Raw genomic sequence first — 22,483 nt, 5'->3', positions numbered from 1 at the left:
CATGCTGAGTTGTGCGGGGCAGAAGTGTCAGTACTTACTTGTGGACTGTGGACTTCAGTGCTTATTGATTTATAAGAGTAAATACCTTCAGATTGGTGTGAATTATGAAAGTGATACCCAGTCCTTTTAATGAGCTGCATTTTTACACCCAGAAATCAAATGCCCAGTGTTTCTGCCCATCTGGGGCATCATACAACCCCAAAGGGGCTCCTACGTCATCATTCTAAATTGGTTTTTGACAAGTTTAGTATTAAATTTTTTCAAAAATATCTTAATTTTTTGATAACTGTCATACCCTACACGTGAATAGTAGATCATCCAAACCAGCCCATCTCTAACCTGTCAAATGGCAGAATGGTTACTTACTGTAATACCGTATCCCATATAATGTTCCTGCATGGCGCAAACGGCTTGTGCTTGGCTTTAAAAAAAAAAATTGCCATTCCGTCGATTCTGACTCATAGCGACCCTCTAGGGCAGAGTAGAACTGTGCTCCATAGGGTTTTCAACACTGTGACCTTTTGTAAGCAGATCTCCAGGCCCTTCTTCTAAGGTGCCTCTGGGTGGATTCAAACTGCCAACCTTTCGGTTAGCAGCCGAGCACTTAACTGTGTATATATATACACACATATGTATGTCTATGTTTGACTGTATATTTGCTGAATATTAAATGATCTAAAGTTCCCCCACATTGAGTGAGGGCAGAGAATGATCTTGGATAGGATCGCAAGTCAGAACTCGGTAAGTACCTGCCTCCTACTAGAGCCCACAGGAGTCTCTACAGATTAGGGCTTAGGTTCAGACAAAGGAGAAGCACCTTCTCTCTGCAAGAGGAGCTGCGTCAGAGCATTCTCTGGTACCACCAGCTCCACAGGGCGCTTGCCGTCAGCATTCTTAGCCTGAGTGTCGGCTCCAAAGTCCAAAAGCAGGCGGGCCAGCTCCCCGCTGCACGTCCTGGCCACCACGTGAAGAGGGGAATCCAGACCTTTGCCGTGGTTCACATTTGCTCCTAAGTAGTCGTGATGGGAACAGAAGGTGGTCAGCCAAAGAGTAGAGCCCAACTGTCCACCCTCTCAAATCGCTGAGCCTCAAAATTCCCTAAGGGGATCCATAGAGATCCCCTTGATTTGACTCCATTTAATAATATGGGGAAATGTCATTTTATAAGTGACTGAATATAGCAGGAAGCTAAAAACTCACCTTTGAGTGCTAGACAGATGCGATACATACAAGAGAAATCCTGGCAGAGGAAAGGCTGCACATCCATTATGAATGGAGGCTAAGTATTAGCCTCTACAGGCTGAGAGTGAGGCTAGATGGTGAAATTGGTCTACACCAGGCAGCCAAATATATACACTAGCAGCCGCCATTGGGTTTCAAACCTGGGACTCAGGCACTGTGTGATCTGGACTGTGAAAAGAGAATAACTCCTGGGATCAGCTCCTAGATTGGGGTGGCCAATCACAGGAAAGGTTCCAAAGTGTCCTCCTCAAGAGTAAGGTGAGTTTCCAGCACCATCCATACCCAATTCCACTCCTACACTCTCAGCAGATTCCCCCCCTGGCTTCCACTGTGACATGTGGGATCATGTGGCATTTCCTGAGTTGCTGTCCTTCTAGTAAAATGAGAATCTATATGCAGGCAACAAATGCTAACTGAATTGTACTTTTATTGTTTTTGGCTTTGCGAGGGATGCCAAACCTGGCCCTTTCTTGGCTAAGAGCTTAACCTCTAGCTAGGGAGACAGAATATAGACATTTAAGAAAGGGAGAGAAACAGAGAGAGGGAAATGAATCCCCTAATTCATGGCAATGGCTGCCAAATGAATAGAAGGCAATAAGAACGATGAGAATTCAGGTAAGGGAGAGACTAATGAAGTTGTCATGGATAAAAAAATTCAGATAATTAAAGAGATGATGAAATGGTGTTTCAGGTGTCAAAAAAAAACGTCCTGGGCAACAACAGGGCAGTGGAAAGGAACAATGGTATGTAGACCATGTTAAAGAAAACAGAATATTTACAATGGGCTAAAAATAGGGCAAGCTCAATTTCCAAATCGGAGAGACCTGGTGAAGAAGGCTCCAGACAGGAAGATTCAGCCCTAATCCAGCAGCTTTGCAAGTTATTCAGAGCCTAAAATTATGATCGGCAGGAGGGAGAGAGGCAGAGAGAAGGGGGCAGGAACTAACAATCATTGAGGACCACCCTGGGAGGGAGGTATCATTATCATCATCATCATCATCATTATCCTCTTGTTACAAGTGAGAGAACTGAAGCTCAAGTAGTTTAAAATAATTCCCCATGGAAACACAGTCCAATCCCATTGCCCATACTCTTTCCTCTGCTACAGTAGAGAGACCATTGAACTACTTTGAATTTCCTTTTCTGTTCTTTCCTTGTTTGGTTTTTTGTTTTACCTGATTCCAGAAGCTTCTTGGCACAGGCTATCTGCTGGTTTTCACAAGCCAAATATAGTGGAGTACCCAGGTGTCTGATATTATAGTCAATGTTGCCTCCGTGAGCTACAAGAGACTCCACGCACTCCACGTGGCCTGTAGCCCAAAGCGAGAGAGAACGGTTATAGGACAAGTTCTGCAGTTATGGAAACACCACCTTCCCCATTTTTTTAATTTAAATTTGCCAGCAATTTATTCAGAGGACCAAAAGCCATTCCCTTTACTTCAAATAGGAAATGATTTCAAACACTGCCATCAGTTAACAGGTTGACAACAAGACGTGATCTGCAGCCATGGGTGGAACTCACCTGAGTTTATTATTAAAAAAAAAAAAAAACCACTTTTAAATAACTGGCAGTCAATCCATCCGTTTTCATTAATTTGTGGAGTAATTAGTCCAGGTACAGAAATTGAACGGAGAGTTGGGAAGAGCTAGGTGAAATATCAGCTGCTGAAAACCCTACAGAGGATAGTTCTACTATGACACACATGGGGTCGCCATGAGTTGGGACCACCATGAGTAGGAGTTAACTTGACAGCCACTCATTATTGGTTAAGGAGGAACAGGGACTCAAGTTGGACCCAGAGAAGAAAGGGCATACCATGGCCATGAAACAGGGATGGAAGCTTACAACCTCACCAATGGCAGGCCCTGAGAGCAACTGGCGCAGATGGGCACAGGTGAGGTTTCAAAGCAGCTACCAAATCCAACATGATTGGGTCCCAGTTGGGCAAACTAGGTTTGGTCAAAGCTGAATCACTCTTGCTTGGTCTAGAATGCCATACTTTATACATTGTTCCTTTGCATTTCTCTTGTTATATCTTTTTAGTTCTATGTGTCCAGTGAATATGATAAACTAGCATGTCTCTTAAAAAAAAAGGCAATGCTTTGGGAGATAACTATAGTATGGGTTGATCCACTCAATAGGGCTGCTGTAAGGATCATGGGGGGCCTGGTGGCGCAGTGGTTAAGAGCTTGGCTGCTAACCAAAAGGTTCGAATCCACCAGCCACTCCTTGGAAACCCTATGGGCAGTTCTTCTCTGTTCTGTAGGGTTGCTATGAGTCAGAATTGACTCGACAGCAATGGGGTTTTTTGGGGGGAGGGGTAAGGATCACGGGAAGCCCTTCTGTGAAAGCCCTTGGGGAAACTGAAAGCCCTCTGGCAAGGTAAGGTTATTAGGGTAATGATGATGATGAATGTCAGAGAAAAGCAAAACTTGGCGATTTCATTTTTGTCTCAGAGTTCAGCATATCAGGCAAATTATGGCATTATGAAGAGAGTTACCCCAAACTGCTGCTGTTGTTAGTTGCCATCAAGTCGGCTCTGACTCATAATGACCTTAAGGTCTGACAGGACAAAATGTTGCCTGGTCCTGCGCCATCTTCATGATCGTTGGTATGTCGGAGCTCATTGTTGTGGCTATTGTGCCAGTCCATCTTATGGAAAGTTTCCCTTCCTGTCAATGACCCTCTACCAAATCCCGGACTGTGCATAACATCTTACAGTCCCCAAAATTGAAAGCAGTTTGTTTCACTTAGCAGACTTAGGGAGCCCTGAGACAATATTCTGTAAGGCCCTAAAACAGCAGAATATAATTTATTTTATAAAAGTACTTGATTTCTATGGGGCCGTAGATTCAACAATGTAATCCACAAATACTGATGGATAGTCTACCCTGTGCAGGCCCTGTTCCAGGGGAACAGCAGTGTACACCATTCCAAAGGCCCTAAAGCAGTGGTTCTCAGACGTATTGTGCACCAGAATCATCTTGAGGGCTTGTGAAATAAAACACAGGTGTCTGGGCCCTGCCTCAGAGCTACTGACTCAGTGGGGCCCAAGAATCTGCATTTTGCATTTCTGGTCATGCTGATGCTTCTGGTCTGGGGATCCAACTTCAAGAACTACTGCTCTAAAATATACCTCCTTTTCTCTCTTTCTTTGGACAGCAAGATGTCCTAAAGGAATGAGTGGAAAATTTAAATTTTCAGCAGATTTACCTCTCTTAGCAGCTTCATGGATGGGGGATGCCAGGTGATTTGCAGAGTCGGGGCTGGCTCCATGCTGCAGAAGTAAGTTCACACAGTCCTGGCTGCCGCTGACACAAGCATTAAACAAGGGAGTGTGCCAGTCTGTAGTAAGGCCATTCACCTGGAAAGGAAAGCTCCAGGATGAAGGCAGGCAGTGCAGTGCCCTGGGTTCAAATCTTGGTTCCATTGCTTTTGAGCTATTATTTAACCCCCCTGAGCCTTATATTCCATGGCTACAAAATGGGGAGAAAAATACCTACTCCTCAAGGGTATCGTGAAAAACTGAAGGAGATACTGAATGTAAGGCATCAGGAATGTTACTGAATGTTCTATCATGCCTCCTCCAGGAACATGAACTTCAAAATTAGCTAGAATTATTCCAGTAGCTTCCAGATTAATCTCCTTCTTTTAAATCTTCCCTCCCAGATCCCATCCCATACCAACCAGTTTCCTCACAGTAGCCAGAGTAACTTTCTAAAAATGTTAAAGTATAATTGTAAAAAGTTAAAAAAACATGATTTTCATACAAATACAGAGTGGACACTGGCCAAAGATGAATTAATGAGGGCACCAGTAAGATGGTGAGGGTGGTTCCAAGGAGATTTTGAGGATTAGAGGGTTGTATAGTCAAGTCCAAACAATTCTGAAGTAAATTTACTAAGAGATACAAGACCAGTTAATGTCCTATAGGGCACAAAACTGTAACCTTGGAGTTATCTTTTCTAAATCTACAAGTTAACAGGTAACTTCCCTGTGTTTGGGCTATAATCTAATAGTAACTAGAAAGCCAAAGGAAGATACATTCCTCCAGAGCATTAAATAATTCTTTGGTGGACTCGTTAAGCAATAATATTGCAAAGACACGAAGCCATTCTCATGCTCTATTTCCAAACAGGGCTGGGACTAGAGTGAGGGTGGAAAGGTACCGAGGGTGCAATGTTTAAGAATCATATAAGTGACCTTAAAGGTCTTGTAAGTTCCGTATGTCCCTCAGAGTGAGCACCTCCATAAAGTTCACACCCTGTGTGCCTCTCCTTAGTCCTTAGTCCTGGCCCTGCTTCTATGTTTTGGATAAATCTTAACAGAAATATAAATCTGATTATGTACTCACCTGTGGCTCTCTACTGGTCTCAGAACAAAGCCCATTTTTTTTGGCACAGACAACAGGGTCGTTTGTGTTCTGGCCCACACTCCTCCCACCTACTCTACTCTCCTGCCGTAAGAAACTCTATAAAAATGTGCTCGCTTTCACTTCCAGGCCTTTGTATTCGCTGCACCCGGTGGATGAGAAATACCAAAAAACCCAGTGCCGTCGAGTCGATTCCAACTCGTAGCGACCCTATAGGACAGAGTAGAACTGCCCCGGTGGATGAGAAGCCCCTAATTTTCCCCAACCTACCATTCAACTGACTAACTCCAGGACTTTTAGGTTTCAGCTTAGACATCATTTCCTGTAGGAAGCCTCTCTTGAGCCCTCTCACTCCATCAAAAATAAAATGGGTTAGGAACACTTATATGTGCTCCCAACAACCCTCTTAGTATTAATACTTATTATATTGTCGTACTTTTCAAAAATGGCCACAGCTTCTTCCTGGCCTAGTATGCACATCCCTGTGCAGTGTGGCTTTGCATCCCCTCCCATTTCTACTCCTTGAATCGGGGCTTGGCCATGTGACTTGCTTTGGCCAGTGGGACAGTAGCATATGTGATACAAGCAAACAGCTTGCCCTCTCTGGCTAATCTTGGAATCCCTGCTACCTGTGAACAAGTCCAGGCTGCCTGTTAGACATGAGAGATCACGTGGAGAGAGTTCCTGTCTCCCCAGTCATCCCGACCATCCCGGTCAAGGCCATGGTAAACCAGCCTGCCCTGGCCGACTCACTAGGTGACCTCAAATGCATAAATAAGCCCAGATGAGATCAGCTGAGCCGGCCTAGATCAGAAGAACTGTCTAGATGACCCACAGAATTGTGAGATAAATAAATGACTGTTGTTTTAAGCCATTAAGTTGAGGTGGTTTGTTATATAGCAAAAACTAATGTATATAAACACTCATCGTAATTGCCTTCTGTAGCTAAGATGCTATGCATTCAACAAGCCTATTTCCTCTACCCCTGGGCACACAGCCATACTACATTTCCCAGCCTCCCCTGCAGTTAGACATGGCTTAAATGAGTTCTGGCCAATGGGATGTGGGCAAAAATGAGGAACATCACTGCTAAGACTGGCCTTTAAATGTCTTCCATGCACAACCTGCCCCTTCCAACTACCTGGAATGGAAATGACTCCTGCAGCAAATATGGGAGCCACTTGTTGAAGATGGCAGAGCCACAGGGTGAAAGAAGCCTGTGTCCCTGAATCACCCTTGGAAAAGAGCCACCCAACCAGGAACACACATACTAGCGCTTCAGTTGAGCAAGAAATAAACTTTTATCGTATTAGACTACTGTGATGTCAGGGTTTATCTATTGAAGCAGCTGGCATTCCATTCATTAATTTACTTGCTTCTCTTGCTGTCTCTCCAATTAGATTACAAGTGCCTAAAAAGCAGGGACTGTCTCTATCTATGGAGCCCTGGCGGCGCAGTGGTTAAGAGCTCAGCTGCTAACCAAAAGGTCGGGAGTTGGAATCCACCAGCTGCTCCTTGGAAACCCTACGGGGCAGTTCTGCTCTGTCCTGTAGGGTCACTATGAGTTGGAATCAACTCAACGGCAATGGGTTTTTACAGGTCTTTATCCATAGGAGCCCTGGTGGCACAGTGGTTAAAGCACTCAGCTGCTAACCAAAAGGTCAGTGGTTCAAACCCACTAGCCACTCTGTGGGAGAAAGATACGGTAGTCTGCCCCCATAAAGATTACAGCCTTGGAAACCGTATGGGGCAGCTCTTCTTCGTCCTATAGGGTCACTATGAGTCAGAATCGACTTGATGGCAAAGGGTTTGGGTCTTTATCCAGAGTGGGGCATATGACAAATGCTCAGTAAATATTGGTTGAGAGAACATGAGGAACTCAGGTATTCAGATTTTCCCGTTACTCTTGAGCATGAGGGGGACTTAGTTAAAGGGAGACTTATTGGTTCCTACTTTTAAATTCAATGACTTTGTATATGCCTTCTCTAGGATCTCATTATGCCATCCTGATTCTCATTCCCAAAATAATAATTCGTGTAGCCAAATGCTCATGTACCTTATCTCTCTTAGTCTTCACAGTGCCACAATAAGCTAGACCACTTCTTTCAGTGTTGTTATTTTCCCACTTTTTACAAATATAGACTCTAAAGCTCAGAAGCTCAGTAACATATCCAAGTTTACAATGTTAGTAAGCGGTAGGGCTGGGCTGGGACCATAAATCAGGTCTTGTTGTTGTTAGGTGCTACCAAGTCAGTTCTGACTCATAGCGACCCTATAGGACAGAGCAGAACTGTCCCATAGCATTTCCAAGGAGCGGCTGGTGGATTCAAACTGCCAACCTTTTGGTTAGCAGCCATAGCTCTTAACCAGGGCTCCAAGTCAGGTCTTACAAAGCCAAATTTTATGTGTTTTCTACAGTATCTTACCACATTCCTGTACTCATAGGGGTAAAGGCAGAAGCAGTCTGACACCCATTTAATTAGTAGTGGTGCAGATGGTTAAGCACTCAACTACTAACCAAAAGTTTGGCAGTTCAAACCCACCTAAAAATTTCTCCCCTCCTCTCCTCCCTTCCAGTTTGACAAAATAGGGATTAAAATGATTCCTTGCTTGTCCCTGGGTGGCGCAAATGGTTATGTACTAACCGAAAGGCTAGCAGTTTGAACCTACCCAGAGGAGCCTTGGAAGAAAGACCTGGTGATCTGATTCCAAAATGCTCACAGCCTTGAAAACCCTGTGTAGCACAGTTCTACTCTGACACACATGGTGTGTGTGTGTCACCATGAGTCAGATTTGACTCTACAGCAACTAGTTTGTTAGGTTTTTTTTTTTTTTTTTGCTTTGGCTGGTAAAGAAAATTATATCCACCATAATTTTCTCTAAGACTCTAAGCATTATTTTCTAGCTAAAGATTCAGTACTTCATCTATCACTAAAGCAAAGAAGCTTGATGGATATGACACTCTTGAAAAATACCCCCTTCATATTTTTAATCAGTTTAATCAAAAGTGCTGAAAATTATTCAGAAGGGATAGAAATGGCCGTTTTTCATTCTCGGTTTCTCAGATGTTCTTTGAGCCCCACTAACCTGAGCTCCGTGCTTTAATAAGATGTTGGCACATGAGGGATGGCCACCAAGGCAGGCTTCATGCAGTGGGGACACACGGTCTGCCGTGATGAGGTTCACAGGCCAGCCCTGGGAAAGCAAAAGGACAAAGTAAGGAGTGCAGAGCAATGGTGCCCTGGGCTGGCTTTCACCCGTGATTCCAGGACTGTGACTGTTATTTTAAAAGTCACATAATTAGTCACATTCACTGGCTCAAACTCTGACAATACAAGGTGTTGAAGATGATGTTAAAAAAAAAAAAGGAACCATCATACACTGATAGTGGAAGTGTTCTATGGTACAAACACTGGAAAATACTTTGGCAGTATCTATCTTTTTTTATCAGAACTAAGAAGTCCCTGGGTGGTGTAAACAGTTAATGCGCTTGGCTGCTAACTGAAAGGTTGGAGGTTTGAGCCCACCCAGAGGCACCTTGGAAGAAAGGCCTGGTGATCTACTTCCAAAAAAAATCAGCCATTGAAAACTCTATGGAGCACAGTTCTACTCTGACACACATGGGGGCGCCATGAGTCAGAGTCAACTTGACAGCAACTGGTGACTACGTATTAGAGCTGAAGATATACATGCCTGTGACCCAGCAATTTGACTTTTACTTATATTCACTCAAGAAATATGCAGCTGGATACATATGCAAGAATATCCCCAACAGCATTGGTCATGATAGCTCCAAACTGAAACAACCCAAATGCCCATCAATAGTAGACTGGATAATAAACTATGGTATAACCACTCAGTGGAATATTACACTAAACACACTCTAAGTCCAAGCAACTGCAAGGATGACTCTTGCAAAAATAATGTTGAAGAAAAGAACCAAGAGCCAAAATAATACCTAATACATTTACGGAAAGTTCAAAAGTAGGCAAAACCAAACTGCATTGTTTGAGAGTACGTAGAGAGAAGTAAAACTATAAAAAAAAGCCAGGAAGTTAGGATAATAGTGACTTTTATGGTGGAGATTCATACTCATATTCAGTGAATAAGGAAGACTGAACAATTGACACCTTCGAACTATGGTGTTGCCAAAGAATATTGACTATATCATGGACTGCCAAAAGAACGAACAAGTCTGTCTTGGAAGAAGTACAGCTAGAATGCTCCTTAGAAGCAAGGATGGCGAGACTTCATCTCGTGTACTTTTGACATGTCATCAGGAGAGACCAGTCCCTGGAGAAGGACATCATGCTTGGTAAAGTACAGGGTCAGCGGAAAAGAGGAAGACCCTCAATGAGATGGACTGACAAACAGTGGCTGCAACAATGGACTCAAGCATAACAACGATTGTTAGCATGGCGAAGGGCCGGGCAGTGTTTCGTTCTGTTGTACCTGGGGTCACTGTGAGTCGGAGCCAACTCAACGGCACCTAACAACAGTGTCATGGTGGAGAAGGAGTCCCTGGGGGGCGCAAATAGTTAAGCACACAGCTATAGCCGAAAGCTTGGTAGTTTAAAGCCACCCAACGGTGCCTCAGAAGAAAGGCCTGGCAATCTGCTTCTGAAAGGTTACAGTCATTGAAAACCCTATGGGGCGGTTCTAATCTGCACACATGGGGTCGCCGCGAGTCAGAACTGACTCAGTGGCAATTGGTTATGATGGAGAGGTAGGATTGTGCTCTAGGAGGCACAGGCAGGGAAGGGATGGATGGTGCTTTGGAGGTGCCAGCAACGTGCTAGTTTTTTATTTCTTGACTTGGGTGGCAGGCACCTGGCAGTGCTCTCATCACTATCTGTTAAATGGTACACATTGTGTTTAAGCTCATTTGTGTTCATAGTCTGTATTTCTCAATTAAAAATATTTCAAAAGTTAGCCTAGCCCAAATTGCTAAATTTCACATGCAACTATTAAATTTTAACAAATTAACAAGTGGCTCTTTCTTGCAAGACTGTTAAGAGGAAATTTTGAAACTGCAAGGGAACATGGAAACACACTACCCGCGACAGTATTTAGCACCTCCTAGGATATGTTTTTTAAAAAAAAATTTTTTTTTTTTAGGATATGTTTTATTTTTTATAGGAAGCCTAAAAATACTTTATTACTTTAGGAAATTAAAATGTTCCTATTAACTAATCAAAGTGTCCTTTAAAAATAAGTGTTTAGTAATACACAGGTTTAGATAAAGTCTGTTTTAAATATATCCATTCTATGACAATTTTTTTTTTCAAAAGAAAATAAAAATCCTTTCCCTGACATTTAATATTTTTTTCCCCTTGGCCTTCCTAGCTCTGTCTTAGTTTAGACAAGGGATCAGCATGAGACCAAGACAGCCCTCTGCCTGTTTGTGTACAGCCCAGTAGTATGAAACTGGACTAAGAATGGTTCCAAACCAAGCCTGCTGCTGTCGAGTGGACTCTGACTTACAGAGACCCTACAGGACATACAGAGACCCTACAGGACAGAGCAGAACTGCCCATCGGTTTCCAAGGCTCGAAATCTTCATGGAAGCAGACCACCTCATCTTTCCCACAGAGCAACTGGTGGATTCCAACCACTGACCTTTCAGTTAGCGACTGAGCGCTTGACCACTGTGCCACCAGGGCTCCTTAAGAATGCTTAGCTCATAAGAAAGGCTTTTATATTGGTAAACAGTTAAAAAGGAAGGTGATTTTCTGGCACGTGAAAATTATATGAAATTCACATTTTGCCGAAGAGGAAATTTATATCTTAATATCATACCAGGATTTCATTTTTCTCGGTATGGTGAGCATTAGGACTCGCTTCATATTGACCACATTTCAGACAGCTACCTGGCTGATGAGGTTCCTAAGAGAGAGCAGGCGCCCGTGGGTCGCGGCTTCATGCATGGGAGACCAATCGGATACAACATCTGTATGGAAAGAGGGGCGGGTTATGTCCTGTCAGTACGCTTTAGACCACCCCACACCTGTCCATCTGGCAGACTGTGGAGGCTGCGTGTTGCTGTGATACTGGAAGCTATACCACTGGTATTTCAAATGCCAGCAGGGTCACCCATGGTGCACAGGTTTCAGCGGAGCTTCCAGACTGACAGACTAGGAAGAAAGGCCTGGTGAGCTACTTCCAAAAATTAGCCAATGAAAACCCTGTGGATCACAACAGAACATTATGATATAATGCTGAAAAATGAGCTCCCTAGGTTGGAAGGCACTCAAAATATACTGCGGCCACAACAGTGGACTCAAACATGCCAGTGATTACGAAGATGACATTTCATTCTGTCGAACATGGGGTCGCCATGTGTCAGAGTCAACCTGAGGGCAACGAACAACAACAATGCACTTTAGAAGCTGGAAGCTTATCCTTGCCCACCAATAAAAACCTACCGGGTCCTGGATGGAGACATTGTGGTCATCCAACCAAGTCCCGTCAGGACTTCAGCTTTTCTCCGTCTACTGATGTTTCTTGTACACAGCTTATTTAAATGTCTAGGTAGCTAAAGAAAGGACTAGAACCAGTGCTCAAAGTGGGGACAAAAGAGGCAGACTGGGATGACAGAGAGATCACTGTGCTTCCATTTGCACATCGGTTTCGAAGGCCAGTGGTCCATTTAGTTAAGTGAGGGCTTGGCTTATTACCAGCATTAGTGTGTTACACCATGGTTGCCAGCCTAGTTTCCTGCATGAAGTACACACTTTGACATCTAAGCAAACAGTACCATGTACTAATGGTAGTAATCACTTACACAATTACATACGCCATTAGGTTTGAATCAAACCTAAGCAAAACCAAATCTATTTACTGATTACCTCCAGCCCCAACAGGAAGTCCAAACCAGAGTTCAGTCTGGCCTTGTAACAGAGACATTGCTGTTGTTAGGTGCTGTCGAGTAGACTCCGACTCATAGCGACCCTACGTACAACACAACGAAACACTGCCTGGTCCTGCACCACCCTCACAGAGTCATTATTTACCCTCAAAGGCAGCGCGCCAATGCGGGTAAGAGAAAGCTCTGAATTCACACCCACTTGGCTTCTTCTGGGAAACCCTGGTGGCGTAGTGATTAAGAGCTACAGCTGCTAACCCAAAAGCTGGTGGTTCAAATCTACCATGCGCTCCTTGGAAACTCTATGGGGGCAGTTCTACTCTGTCCTCTAGGGTTACTATGAGTTGGAATCACTTGATGGCAATGGGTTTGGTTTCTTTTGTTTTTGGCTTCTTCCGAGCTGTGGGTCCCTGGACAGGCTCTGAGCCTCAGTTTCCTTGTCTGTAAAGTGAGGACAACAGTATACTTACCTATGATTTAATGGTGACGCAATGGTTAAGTGCTTGGCTGCTAAATGAAAGATGGGCGGTTCGACCCCATCCAGCAGCTCCGTGAGAGAAAGACCTGGCTATCTGCTCCCATAAAGATTACAGCCTAGAAAACTCTATGGGGCAGTTCCACTCTGTCACATGGGGTTGCTATGAGTCGAAAATCGACAGCAACTAACAACAACAACGTGGCTCGATATCTATTAAAACCAGTTTCCAGTGAGTCTACTCCGACTCATAGCGACCCCAAGTGTGTCAGAGCAGAGCTGTGCTCCATAAGGTTTTCAATTACTGATTTTTTTGGAAGTGGATCACCAGACCTTTCCTCCGAGGTGCCTCTGGGTGGACTCGAACCTCCAACCTTTTGGTTGGGAGCACCACCCAGGGACTTCCAGTACATATTAACTACTGTTATTACCCTGCCCTAACACTAAATGGAGGGTCTTCATTACATCCCATAAGCACTGCTATTGAAAATAGCAACCACATAGAAGGAATACAAAATCTTAGTAAGTTAGACTATAAACGCAACCCCAACACATGAAATGCTTTTCTCTCCCTTTCTGCGTGTGGAGGTGACCCGAATGAGGCATAGACCTGAATTCTTCTCCTCTTACACTGGGCTTGACTTCCAGGACAAACATGCACAGGAAGCCAGAATGTGCGCAGGCCACTGGGAGGTTTGGCTGAGCTTGCTTCAGTTCTGTTTCAGTAAACACTCTAAACACAAACAAGGTAGGATCGTCTGAGGCCAGTGATGTCAGGCATGGAAACTGCATCTGCTAAAAGCTGAGACCTGGAGAACGAAGAGAGTCATTATCTAAACCCAACCGGTTGCCGTGGAGTCAGTTCTGGCTCCTGGCGCCCCCGTGTGTGTCAGAGCAGAACTGTGCTCCATAGGGTTTTCAGTGGCGGATTTTTTGGCAGCAGATCGTCAGGCCTTTCTTCCTAGGTGCCTCTAGGTGGACTCAAACCTCCAACCTTTCCATTAGTAGATGAGCTCCATAACCATCTGCGCCACCCGGGGACTCCAGGGTAGTATGGTTTTTGTTTTTAAAAAAGGGTAGTTATTAATCGTTGAAGGAGACCTGGGGGCACAGTGGTTAAGCATTCGGCTGCTAACCAAAAGGTCCGCGGTTCAAACCCACCAGCTACTCCATGGGAGAAAGACCTGGCAATCTGCTTCAGTAAAGATTACAGCCTAGGATACCCAATAGGGCAGTTCTGCTCTGTCCTATAGGGTCACTATGAGTCAGAATCGACTCAAGGGCACGGAACAACAACGTCAATCACTTACAAACTGACAAGCCAGGAAGGAGGAGGAAAGAACACTATAATTTAACTCTGTTGGCTGAGGCCTGCCTGCACCCTCTAAAACATAAGCATTGCAGTTTAGTCAATTCCAGCTCATATTGACCCTACAGGACAGAGTAGAACTGCCCCATGGGGTTTCCAAGGAGCATCCAGCATCCTCTTACGTGCTAAAGAGTCTAGGACTTGCCTTCCAGGGTCGCCAAAGGGTTTGAGGCTATTTAGGTGTCGAGGATTTTCCTACCTCCAAAACCTTACGTTCAACAGAATCGGAGTGTCCTCAAAGCCTTGTCTGACACTCCTAACTTTCTCAGAGGAAATACTGCTGTTTCTGGGACTCAGGGTCTATGGAAAGACTGCGCTCCAAATGAGAATTAAAAGGACAACTAATTCCACCCTGTTGGTGCTGATAATGCCAAATACCTTCCACACAAAATCTTGAGCGAGAAGGAAGAGACGAAGAGCCAAAAATGGGGAAAAAAGGCTTCAAAAATCAGTTGTAGGTGGATTTGCAAATGTACCCTAATGGATTCCCGTGCGTGATGATCAATCCAGTTTCCTTCCAAGTGCTCAGCAGCAAGGAAATATAGCTGCCGCACATCCTTAACCTTTCCTCAAGCTACCTAAGATAATTAGAGCCAAGAGCCTGAACAGCCCAGTCAGGGAATTTGGGTCCTAAACCATAAAAATGATGCAATTATATTATCAAGTGTAGACGAAGATGGGGTTTACTTTCTTTCTACTCCTTCATCATGGAATCATTACTCCCTCTAGTTAGAGTAAATAAAGAATTATATAGTTTTCCAGGAGAAAGACTGAGGCACTCTGAGGTTTTGTATCCTGCGTTAGATTGTAGCATGAACAGGACACAGTAAACCTCTGAAAGCAGGAACCTATGTAAGGCTTCAGAAACCTGTCAGAGAAGGAAAATGCAAATATTTTCTACTAAAAGGAGCAATAGAAAAGTGGTAAGATTATACCCTGTCAAAGGCGACAAACTCGCGAGACCCAGAAAAACATGCCAGTCCTGTCAAGTTCTGGCTCTCACAGGTTTCACTGTATTTGTATTTTTATCTATATCCATCTTTATATGTGTGTGTGTGTATACATATATAAATATCAGCTTTATGGAGATATAATTCACATACTATACAAATCACCAATTTAAAGAGTACAATTCAACAGTTTTAAGCATATTCACAGAGTTGTGCAGCCAACGCAATCAATTTTAGAACATTTTCATCACCCCAAAAAGAAATCCTGTACCCATGAGCAATCACTCCCATTTCCATCTCCCCCAGCTCCTGGCAACCGCTGGTCTACTTTCTGTCTACGTGGACTTGCCTATTGTGGACATTTCATATAAATACCCAGTACCCATTGCCGTCTAGTTGATTCCGACTGATAGCGACCCTATAGGATAGGGTAGAACTGCCCCATAGGGTTTCCAAGGTTGTAATCTTTATGGAAGCAGACTGCCACACCTTTCTCCCATGGAAGAATCACCGACCTTTTGGTTAGCAGCCAATCGCTTAACCACTGCGCCACCAGGGCTCCTCTTTCCAACTGATAGCAACCCTATATAAATGCAAAATACAACATGTGGTCTTTTGTGACTTGTTTCTTTCATTTAGCATAGTGTTTTCAAGGTTAATCCACGTTGTAGCACGTATCAGTACTTCACTCCTTTTTATGGATGATTAATATTCCATAGTAGGAATAGAGCACATTTAATTTATCTATTCGTCAGCCTATCCATAAAAAAAAAATTTTTTTTAATTTTTTTTATGGACATTTAGATTTTCCCACTTTTTGGCTATTGTGAATAATGCTGCCATGAACATTGGTGTACAGGTGTTTGTGTGGACATATGTTTTCATTTCTCTTGGGTATATACCTAGGAGCGGAATTGCTAGGTCGTATGCTAACCCTATGTTTAACCTCTTGAGGAACTCCTTTAGTTACAGTTCCAGAGTAACAATTTGACATTCCCACCAGCAGTGTCTGAGGTTACCCCTTCTAAGCCTGTCACAGTATGCCTGTGCTCCTGCACGAAAGAAAAACTCAGGCCTTTGTGAAGTTACAGTCCATCTCAAATTGACACAAGGACTTTCTCCTCAGCAGGCCTTGCAACAACTGAGTGCTTATGTAAATTCTTAAAATTGTGACAGTGGGTACAGGTTGATAGTCTTCTATCATTCAGTGAGCATAGATTGCATGTGTGTGTGTGTGTGTGAAATTTAGTGAACATCATAGCGTGCAATATGGATGAGTCCACACACTGTCTCTTCAGCCCTTGAAATCACTGAAGAGAGAGTCGAGAAGTGCACCTGGGGTGAACCATGGAGGGTCTGGCCTGGCCCGATAGGGAGAGGCTTCTCCAGAGCCCACACCCCAGCAGGCAATGAGCTCCAGGCCCTAGCTGCCCACAGTTAAACCCAGGAGCAGCTCCACCTGTCTTCCTACTCACTGACAGCTGGAGAGGCCAGAATTAGCCAGAAAGAGAGCCTGTTCCTGGCAGAACATGGCCGGTGCTCATAGTAGGAGACTATTTGATGGATGAAGGGGACTCTCAAGGTCACCATCCCCTTTTCTGTTGGCCCCACCGAAGTCTTTGAAACTCGAAGACCATTATCTTTATACAAGATGTGTTCTCCAAATCCTGAGCCCATGCTGCAGGTTCTTCCACAACACTTGTTCAGCCAGGGTCTGTTGCTTTTGCTGCCAAAAAGTAGACACCAAATGGGGTCACTGGCAGCACCATGGATCCTGTGGTAGAACTTCTGGTTAAAATGGGGTTGGGGACTCTCGGAAGGAAACTATTCCCCAAGTCCCCCGATTTAGCTCCATTAAACTCACCTTTCATTTAGAAGACTTTTCAACTGTGTATCCATCAAACCCTGCAGCACATTAGAAAGGCTGCCATTTCATTTTTATTGCAATTTCTGGAATGAATTTTAAATTTTCCATTATTTCAGAAGTGATTTAAAATGCAGCAATAGGTACATTTCAAAGAGAGCTATTAACGAAGCTCTGAGAGCCCCCCTCATGCTGGGCAGTAGCATCAGTCTCCCAGAGCATGCTGGGAAACATCTTGCAAGGTCAGGGACAGGAACAAGAGGCTGGGCTGCTCTGGGGGCAGGAGCGTTTGCCTTTGGTCCTTTGGTGTTGATAAGGGTGGCTTCAGTGGCACGCACCAACACTGGGGAAGTTCTGGGGTTGGTGATTACAGGGGACCTTGGTCTGATTCCAGGACAAATGAGAAAAGGAGAAATAGAGGTAAACGGAAAGGCCCACTGAGGCATGGCCTCATTAACTCTTGGGCAAGGAGGTCTACCATACAGCTCTCTCCCTCCCTCCCCCTCTCTCTTATAAGGCGCTGCTTTCTTCATAGGAACCTCGCCTCATCGCCCATCCTATCTGATCAGTAAGGTTTTCCTCCAGAAAAGTTGCCCCTGCTGAGATGTCCAACGCCTAAAAATCTACCACAAGAGAAGAAAGTTTTCCCCTTTCGCTGTCTATTCCTGCCTGTCTTCTGTTTAAATGTGAAAACTCTACAGCGTGGGCTCAATTTTTTGAGGAAAAAATTATCTCCACAGGAGCGTAGGTAGAAACATGAAGGACAGACACTGAAAGTGGGAAGAGTGATTACCTGGTCTCCGGGATTATGGGTGGTCGTTTATTCTTCAAAGTGTTTTCCAAAATTTCTGAGTAGGTATTTCCCGGGGTGGGGTGGGGGCATCTTTTTCCTGCTCCTGGGGTAGGAGCTGAACATTAAACAAGCCTCTACGGAGAGTTGGTTGCCCAGCTTCATATCCTTTCCTCCCAAGAGGGAGGCGGAGAAAAGCCTGCCTGCACCCCCGTCTCTGTTTTCCCTCAACTTCCCCCATGTTTTTCCAGGGATATGCTTCACCTGAGCTGAGTTTCTCGGCAGGGCCATTTGGAAACAGCATTCCGAGTGCTCCACATTCCACACTTCACCAAGGTCAAGACTTGAGAAACAAATAAACGTCATCCGGCTATGATTAAGCCTTGGTCCAAGGGGCAGGGCCAGCACCAAACAGGGAGAGAATCCCCTGGGTAAGGAGAAGGAGCAAGTCTGGGAAGGCTTCAAGGGGGCAGTGACTCTGTCTTAGTCTGGAAGCTCGGCTGAAATCTGTTGAGAATCATAGCAACACGCAGAAGGTACAGGTGATGGCTGTGCGTGGAATGTGTTGGCCGGGAACTGAACCCAGCTCTCCCGCATGGAAGGCAAGAATTCTACCATGGAGCCATCCTGGGGCATTTCAGCGTCAGAGTCTCTTCTTGCTTCTCTGGTCCTCTGTTCTCCACTGGAGGCCTGTCTCGGGCTCCATCCTTGGCCCTCAGCTCTTGGCCATCAGACAATTCTCCTTCTCCAGGGTTTCAATCACAGCCCCCTCCCGAACATCCTCAAGTCTCCGACTCCTGGCCTGTATTTGTTCCCGAGCCTTAGTTCCTCGTGTTCATGTTGTCCATTGGGCATCGTCACTGTCACTTTTGTGTTCAAAACAGAACTTCTTACGCCACCACCCCCCCCACTCTGCTCCCAAGCCAACTCCCCTTCCCAACTTCTCTCTTATCTAGCCCCCTTATCTGACATTAGTTTAGTCTGGAAAACTTTACAGTCTTGGCTGTCTTTAGCCCGAATAGTTAATCAAGCACCATAGCCTGATTGTTCTTTCCTTTGAAATAACACTCATATTTTCCCTTTCTCTGTCGGTTTCCATAGCAGGATCCAAGTCTAAGCTTCATGCGGTGGTTCTCAAAGTGTGGGCGCCAGACCAACACCAGCAGCATCACTTGGGAGCTTGTTACAAATACAGATTCCCAGGCTCTGCCCCAGTCCCTCAATTGCGTCAGAATCTTTGTGGGGGGCACGGCCATCTGCATTTTTACATACCCTCCAGGTGAGCCTGATGCTCTTGCCAAGTCTGAACCAGTGGCTTCGTGTAAGGATACCCTGTGAGCCCTCCACGGTCCATCCTGAGTGTGGCTAACACACTAATTGACATACTGTTATATATTCTGTTTACTGCTAGGTCTGCTCCATAACCATGAATGGCTCCCAATTCCCTGCCTCATGAGGGCTAAACTCCCCCACCTAGCTCTTAAAGCTGCATGATCAGGCTCCGTCTCTCCAAACGTGTCCTCAGTGGACCCCCTAAGACACTCTGCATTCTAGTGGTGACAGTGTCTTCACTTACCAAGTCCCATGCCCTCTAGTATGATGCCTGTCCACCCTCACTCACCCACGCCACCCCGTCCAGGGTTGGATTCGGACCTTTACAGACCCTAAACAGTGAAAAGGGGCTTAGAAATAAAAATAAACATAATACTTAGCGGTAAAATAATCCCGTGGAGGTCAACCAAATTACTGATTCTTTCCCATAATGGTTGATTTGCTGCTTTAAAAATATATTTATCAAGTTCTTTCTTAAAAAAGTGCTTTTTCGGTGCCACCCTGCTTTCTTTATGGCCCAAGTTCATGCTCAATGTTATCAACCGATTGATCCAGTTCTGCTTCTGTGGGTCCAAATCCTATTCACTGTTGAGTGTTCTGCTCATTTTAGGAGTAAAACTGAATAAATAAATGAATGAATGAGCAGCCTCACTCATTCAATTAGTCAGAAGGAAGGTGTTTTATATTTATTTCTTGTTTGCCCTTTCAGCACCGCGAAGTAGGTGATTAATTTTTTTTTTTAGTGTTGTAGTTGATGGCAGAGTCCCTGGTTATTGCCAGTCCAATTGTCAGGTGTTGTGGGCAGCCTACCAGGATGCTGAACATAATAATCCCTACTCCACTAACTGCCTAGAGGTCCCTGGGCAGTGCAAACAGTTTGTGCTCGACCGCTAACCTAAAGGTTGGCAGTTCGAAACCAACAAAATGGTGCCACAGAAGAAAGGCCTGGCGATTTGCCTGCATAAAGATTACAGCCAAGAAAATCCTATGGGGCAGTTCTACTCTGTCACATTGGATCGCCAGGAGTCAGAATCAACTTGACAGCGCACAACAACATACAGGAGCAAAAGGAGCCCTGGTGGTGCAATGGTTAGGCGCTCAGCTGCTAATTGAAAGGTTGGTGGTTCAAATCCACCCAGTGGCTCCATGGGGAAAGACCTGGGAATCTGCTCCCATAAAGATTACAGCCTAGAAAACCCTATGGAGCAGTTCTACTCTGTCACGTGTGGTCACTATGAGTTGGCATTGACTTGATGGCAACAGGTTTGGGATTTTTTTTTTTGGTTCTATTGCCTAGACCTAGTTTTCAGAGTCCTCTTAGCCAGCACGTACCTGTTGGCAGGCATGTGACAGTCCCAGAGGCATGGGACTCTGTGCATTTGCAAAGGCACCACTCCATACAAAGGCACCACTCCAAAAAAAAAAAAAATTTTTTTATGAAGGTAAGAATTATACCTGTAAGTCACTTCTCCAAAGTTAAAAAAAAAAATCCCCTTTTAAAATGAATCAACCAGGGTGCAATGTTTGAACACCAATTATAAACCCAGCCCCACCTAAATGCCAAATCCCTCCAACCTCTTAATAGGAGAACTGTCGTAGCAGTGAAAGCTTTCCTAATTGTAAGCAGTTTCGTAAACCTCCGATTTAATACGTGATGCATTTGACCCATTAAGAGTGGCTCCTCGGAGCTGAAGTTTCAGCTGGAGAAAAATCTGTGAAAACTGAATGTTTATCTTCTATAGTACTCTGCGGATATAGGTGTCCACATTTTGAACAACCATGTAAAGGACATGTATCACCTGGCTGTGGACATCCACCCAGTAACTGCCACTGAAGTCACCCCAGCCCCTTTCTCCCAAGCCCATTAGCCAGCCTCCCCAGTGCCCTTGTAACTCACCCCCCATCAGTGGGTTTGAAAGGAGCCTGGTGTCAGGAAGGGGCTCTGGCCCCAGGGACTTGCTGTCGTTTCTGCTGCCTCCTTCACCATCCATTGCGCTCTCCTGGGCTGGGCAAGCTCTAAGCTCCACTTCAGTTGCTCAGGAAAGTCCAAATTCCACACACCCCCTCCCCCGGGAAGTTGCAGCTCTCGGTGGCTGTCTGAGCAGCAGTCACACGTCCTGGCCAGACGTCTGCAACAGGAGCAGTCCAGGCAGCAGTAACCGGAGTCGTACCTGTGGTCAGACACACACAGACACTCACACACTCACACGCACACTCGCGCTTCACCTAGCTGGCTGGAGGCTAGCCAAAGCTCAAAACAGCCCATAGCCCCAAGTCTTGCTGATGTCACGTCCTTTCCAAAACTGAGACCAATCAGTGAGGAAGCCTTGAAGTTTATCAGGAAAGAAACTCACAGTTTGTAACTTTGGAGACTGAAGAGAACAGGGTGGGGATGACGGCAACAGCTCACTGGCTGCCACTTTGTCCCCCACTTCCCAGCTGAGACTCGTTGTTTTTTTGCAGGCTCAGGGGCTGAGAAGTCCAGGGTCTATGCCACAGCCCTGCTGACTGGCTCACCCGGGAATATTCACAGCCCCACCATCTCCTCGCACATGTGGTTTCAATTTTGCTGGGAGTTCCTTATGAGAAAATGTGTCTATATGTTACGAAAATGCACATTTCGAAAGAACTTTTATTTTCTTCCTTCCATCTGCAAAGTTTTCATTAAACGTTGCCCTTTACCCTTCCTCCACCCACAGGCTTTATTTTAACTTCTGAATAAATAATTAACGGTTGCTTTTGGGAAAATGGGTTGCTGAGTGGCCTGGGGTGAGGGCTGGGTGGGGGTGGAGGGGAGGGGGAGGGGGGAGCAGCCATCTTTCCCTTAACTGTTAATTTTCAAAGTTTACTTTGTCAAGGTTTCATAGGTTTGCCTTTACAAACTCTTTGGGTTTTCTGTAGATCTGTCTTTTCAGATGGGCCCAGTGTCATGGCACTCCGGGTGCTGGTTTGGGCTGATGCCTCCCAACAGACCCCCTCTGTTCCTGTCTTCCAGGTGAAGGGGATTCTTGGGTGGGGGGAGGCTCCCAGTTCCTCTCCAGGCTAGTCTGGCTGTGAAATGATTGCTGATTTTTTTAAAGCCAAGACTGTAGCCTCATTGTTTCAGATCTAAGAATCCCAGTTGGGGCACTTGGTAACCAGTGTTAACTAAGAAGTGTCCTTTGTCTTTTAAAAAGCATTCTCCTGCAGATATGTATGGAGCCCTGGTGGTGCAGTGGTTAAC

General features: G+C 45.0%; 1 protein-coding gene across 1 annotated transcript; it reads right to left on the bottom strand.

Annotated features, from left to right (window-relative positions):
- Nucleotides 1-785: 785 nt before the first annotated feature.
- On the bottom strand, nt 786-21,495 carry ASB9 (ankyrin repeat and SOCS box containing 9). Its single transcript, XM_049872049.1, has 6 exons — nt 21,158-21,495; nt 11,486-11,565; nt 8,703-8,810; nt 4,457-4,607; nt 2,418-2,552; nt 786-1,009 (listed from the first exon to the last, which is right to left on the bottom strand). Exons 1-6 carry the CDS (start codon nt 21,249-21,251, stop codon nt 786-788), a joined length of 792 nt encoding a protein of 263 aa, XP_049728006.1. The 5' UTR covers nt 21,252-21,495.
- Nucleotides 21,496-22,483: the final 988 nt, after the last annotated feature.

Source organism: Elephas maximus, chromosome X (assembly GCF_024166365.1).
Source record: "Elephas maximus indicus isolate mEleMax1 chromosome X, mEleMax1 primary haplotype, whole genome shotgun sequence".
NCBI classification, from domain to species: domain Eukaryota; kingdom Metazoa; phylum Chordata; class Mammalia; order Proboscidea; family Elephantidae; genus Elephas; species Elephas maximus.
Note: the sequence above shows the minus strand (reverse complement) of the source record. Positions and strands in the feature narration are given on the sequence as shown.

Bases quoted from the DNA above. Each gene is read 5' to 3' on its own strand.
- ASB9 (XM_049872049.1), bottom strand. From the start codon at position 21,251: ATGGATGGTGAAGGAGGCAGCAGAAACGACAGCAAGTCCCTGGGGCCA. The intron at 2,553-4,456 runs GTAAATCTGCTG...TTTGGGCTACAG, and splicing joins CCATGAAGCTGCTAAGAGAG to GCCACGTGGAGTGCGTGGAG. The intron at 1,010-2,417 runs GTAAAACAAAAA...ACGACTACTTAG, and splicing joins CAAGAAGCTTCTGGAATCAG to GAGCAAATGTGAACCACGGC.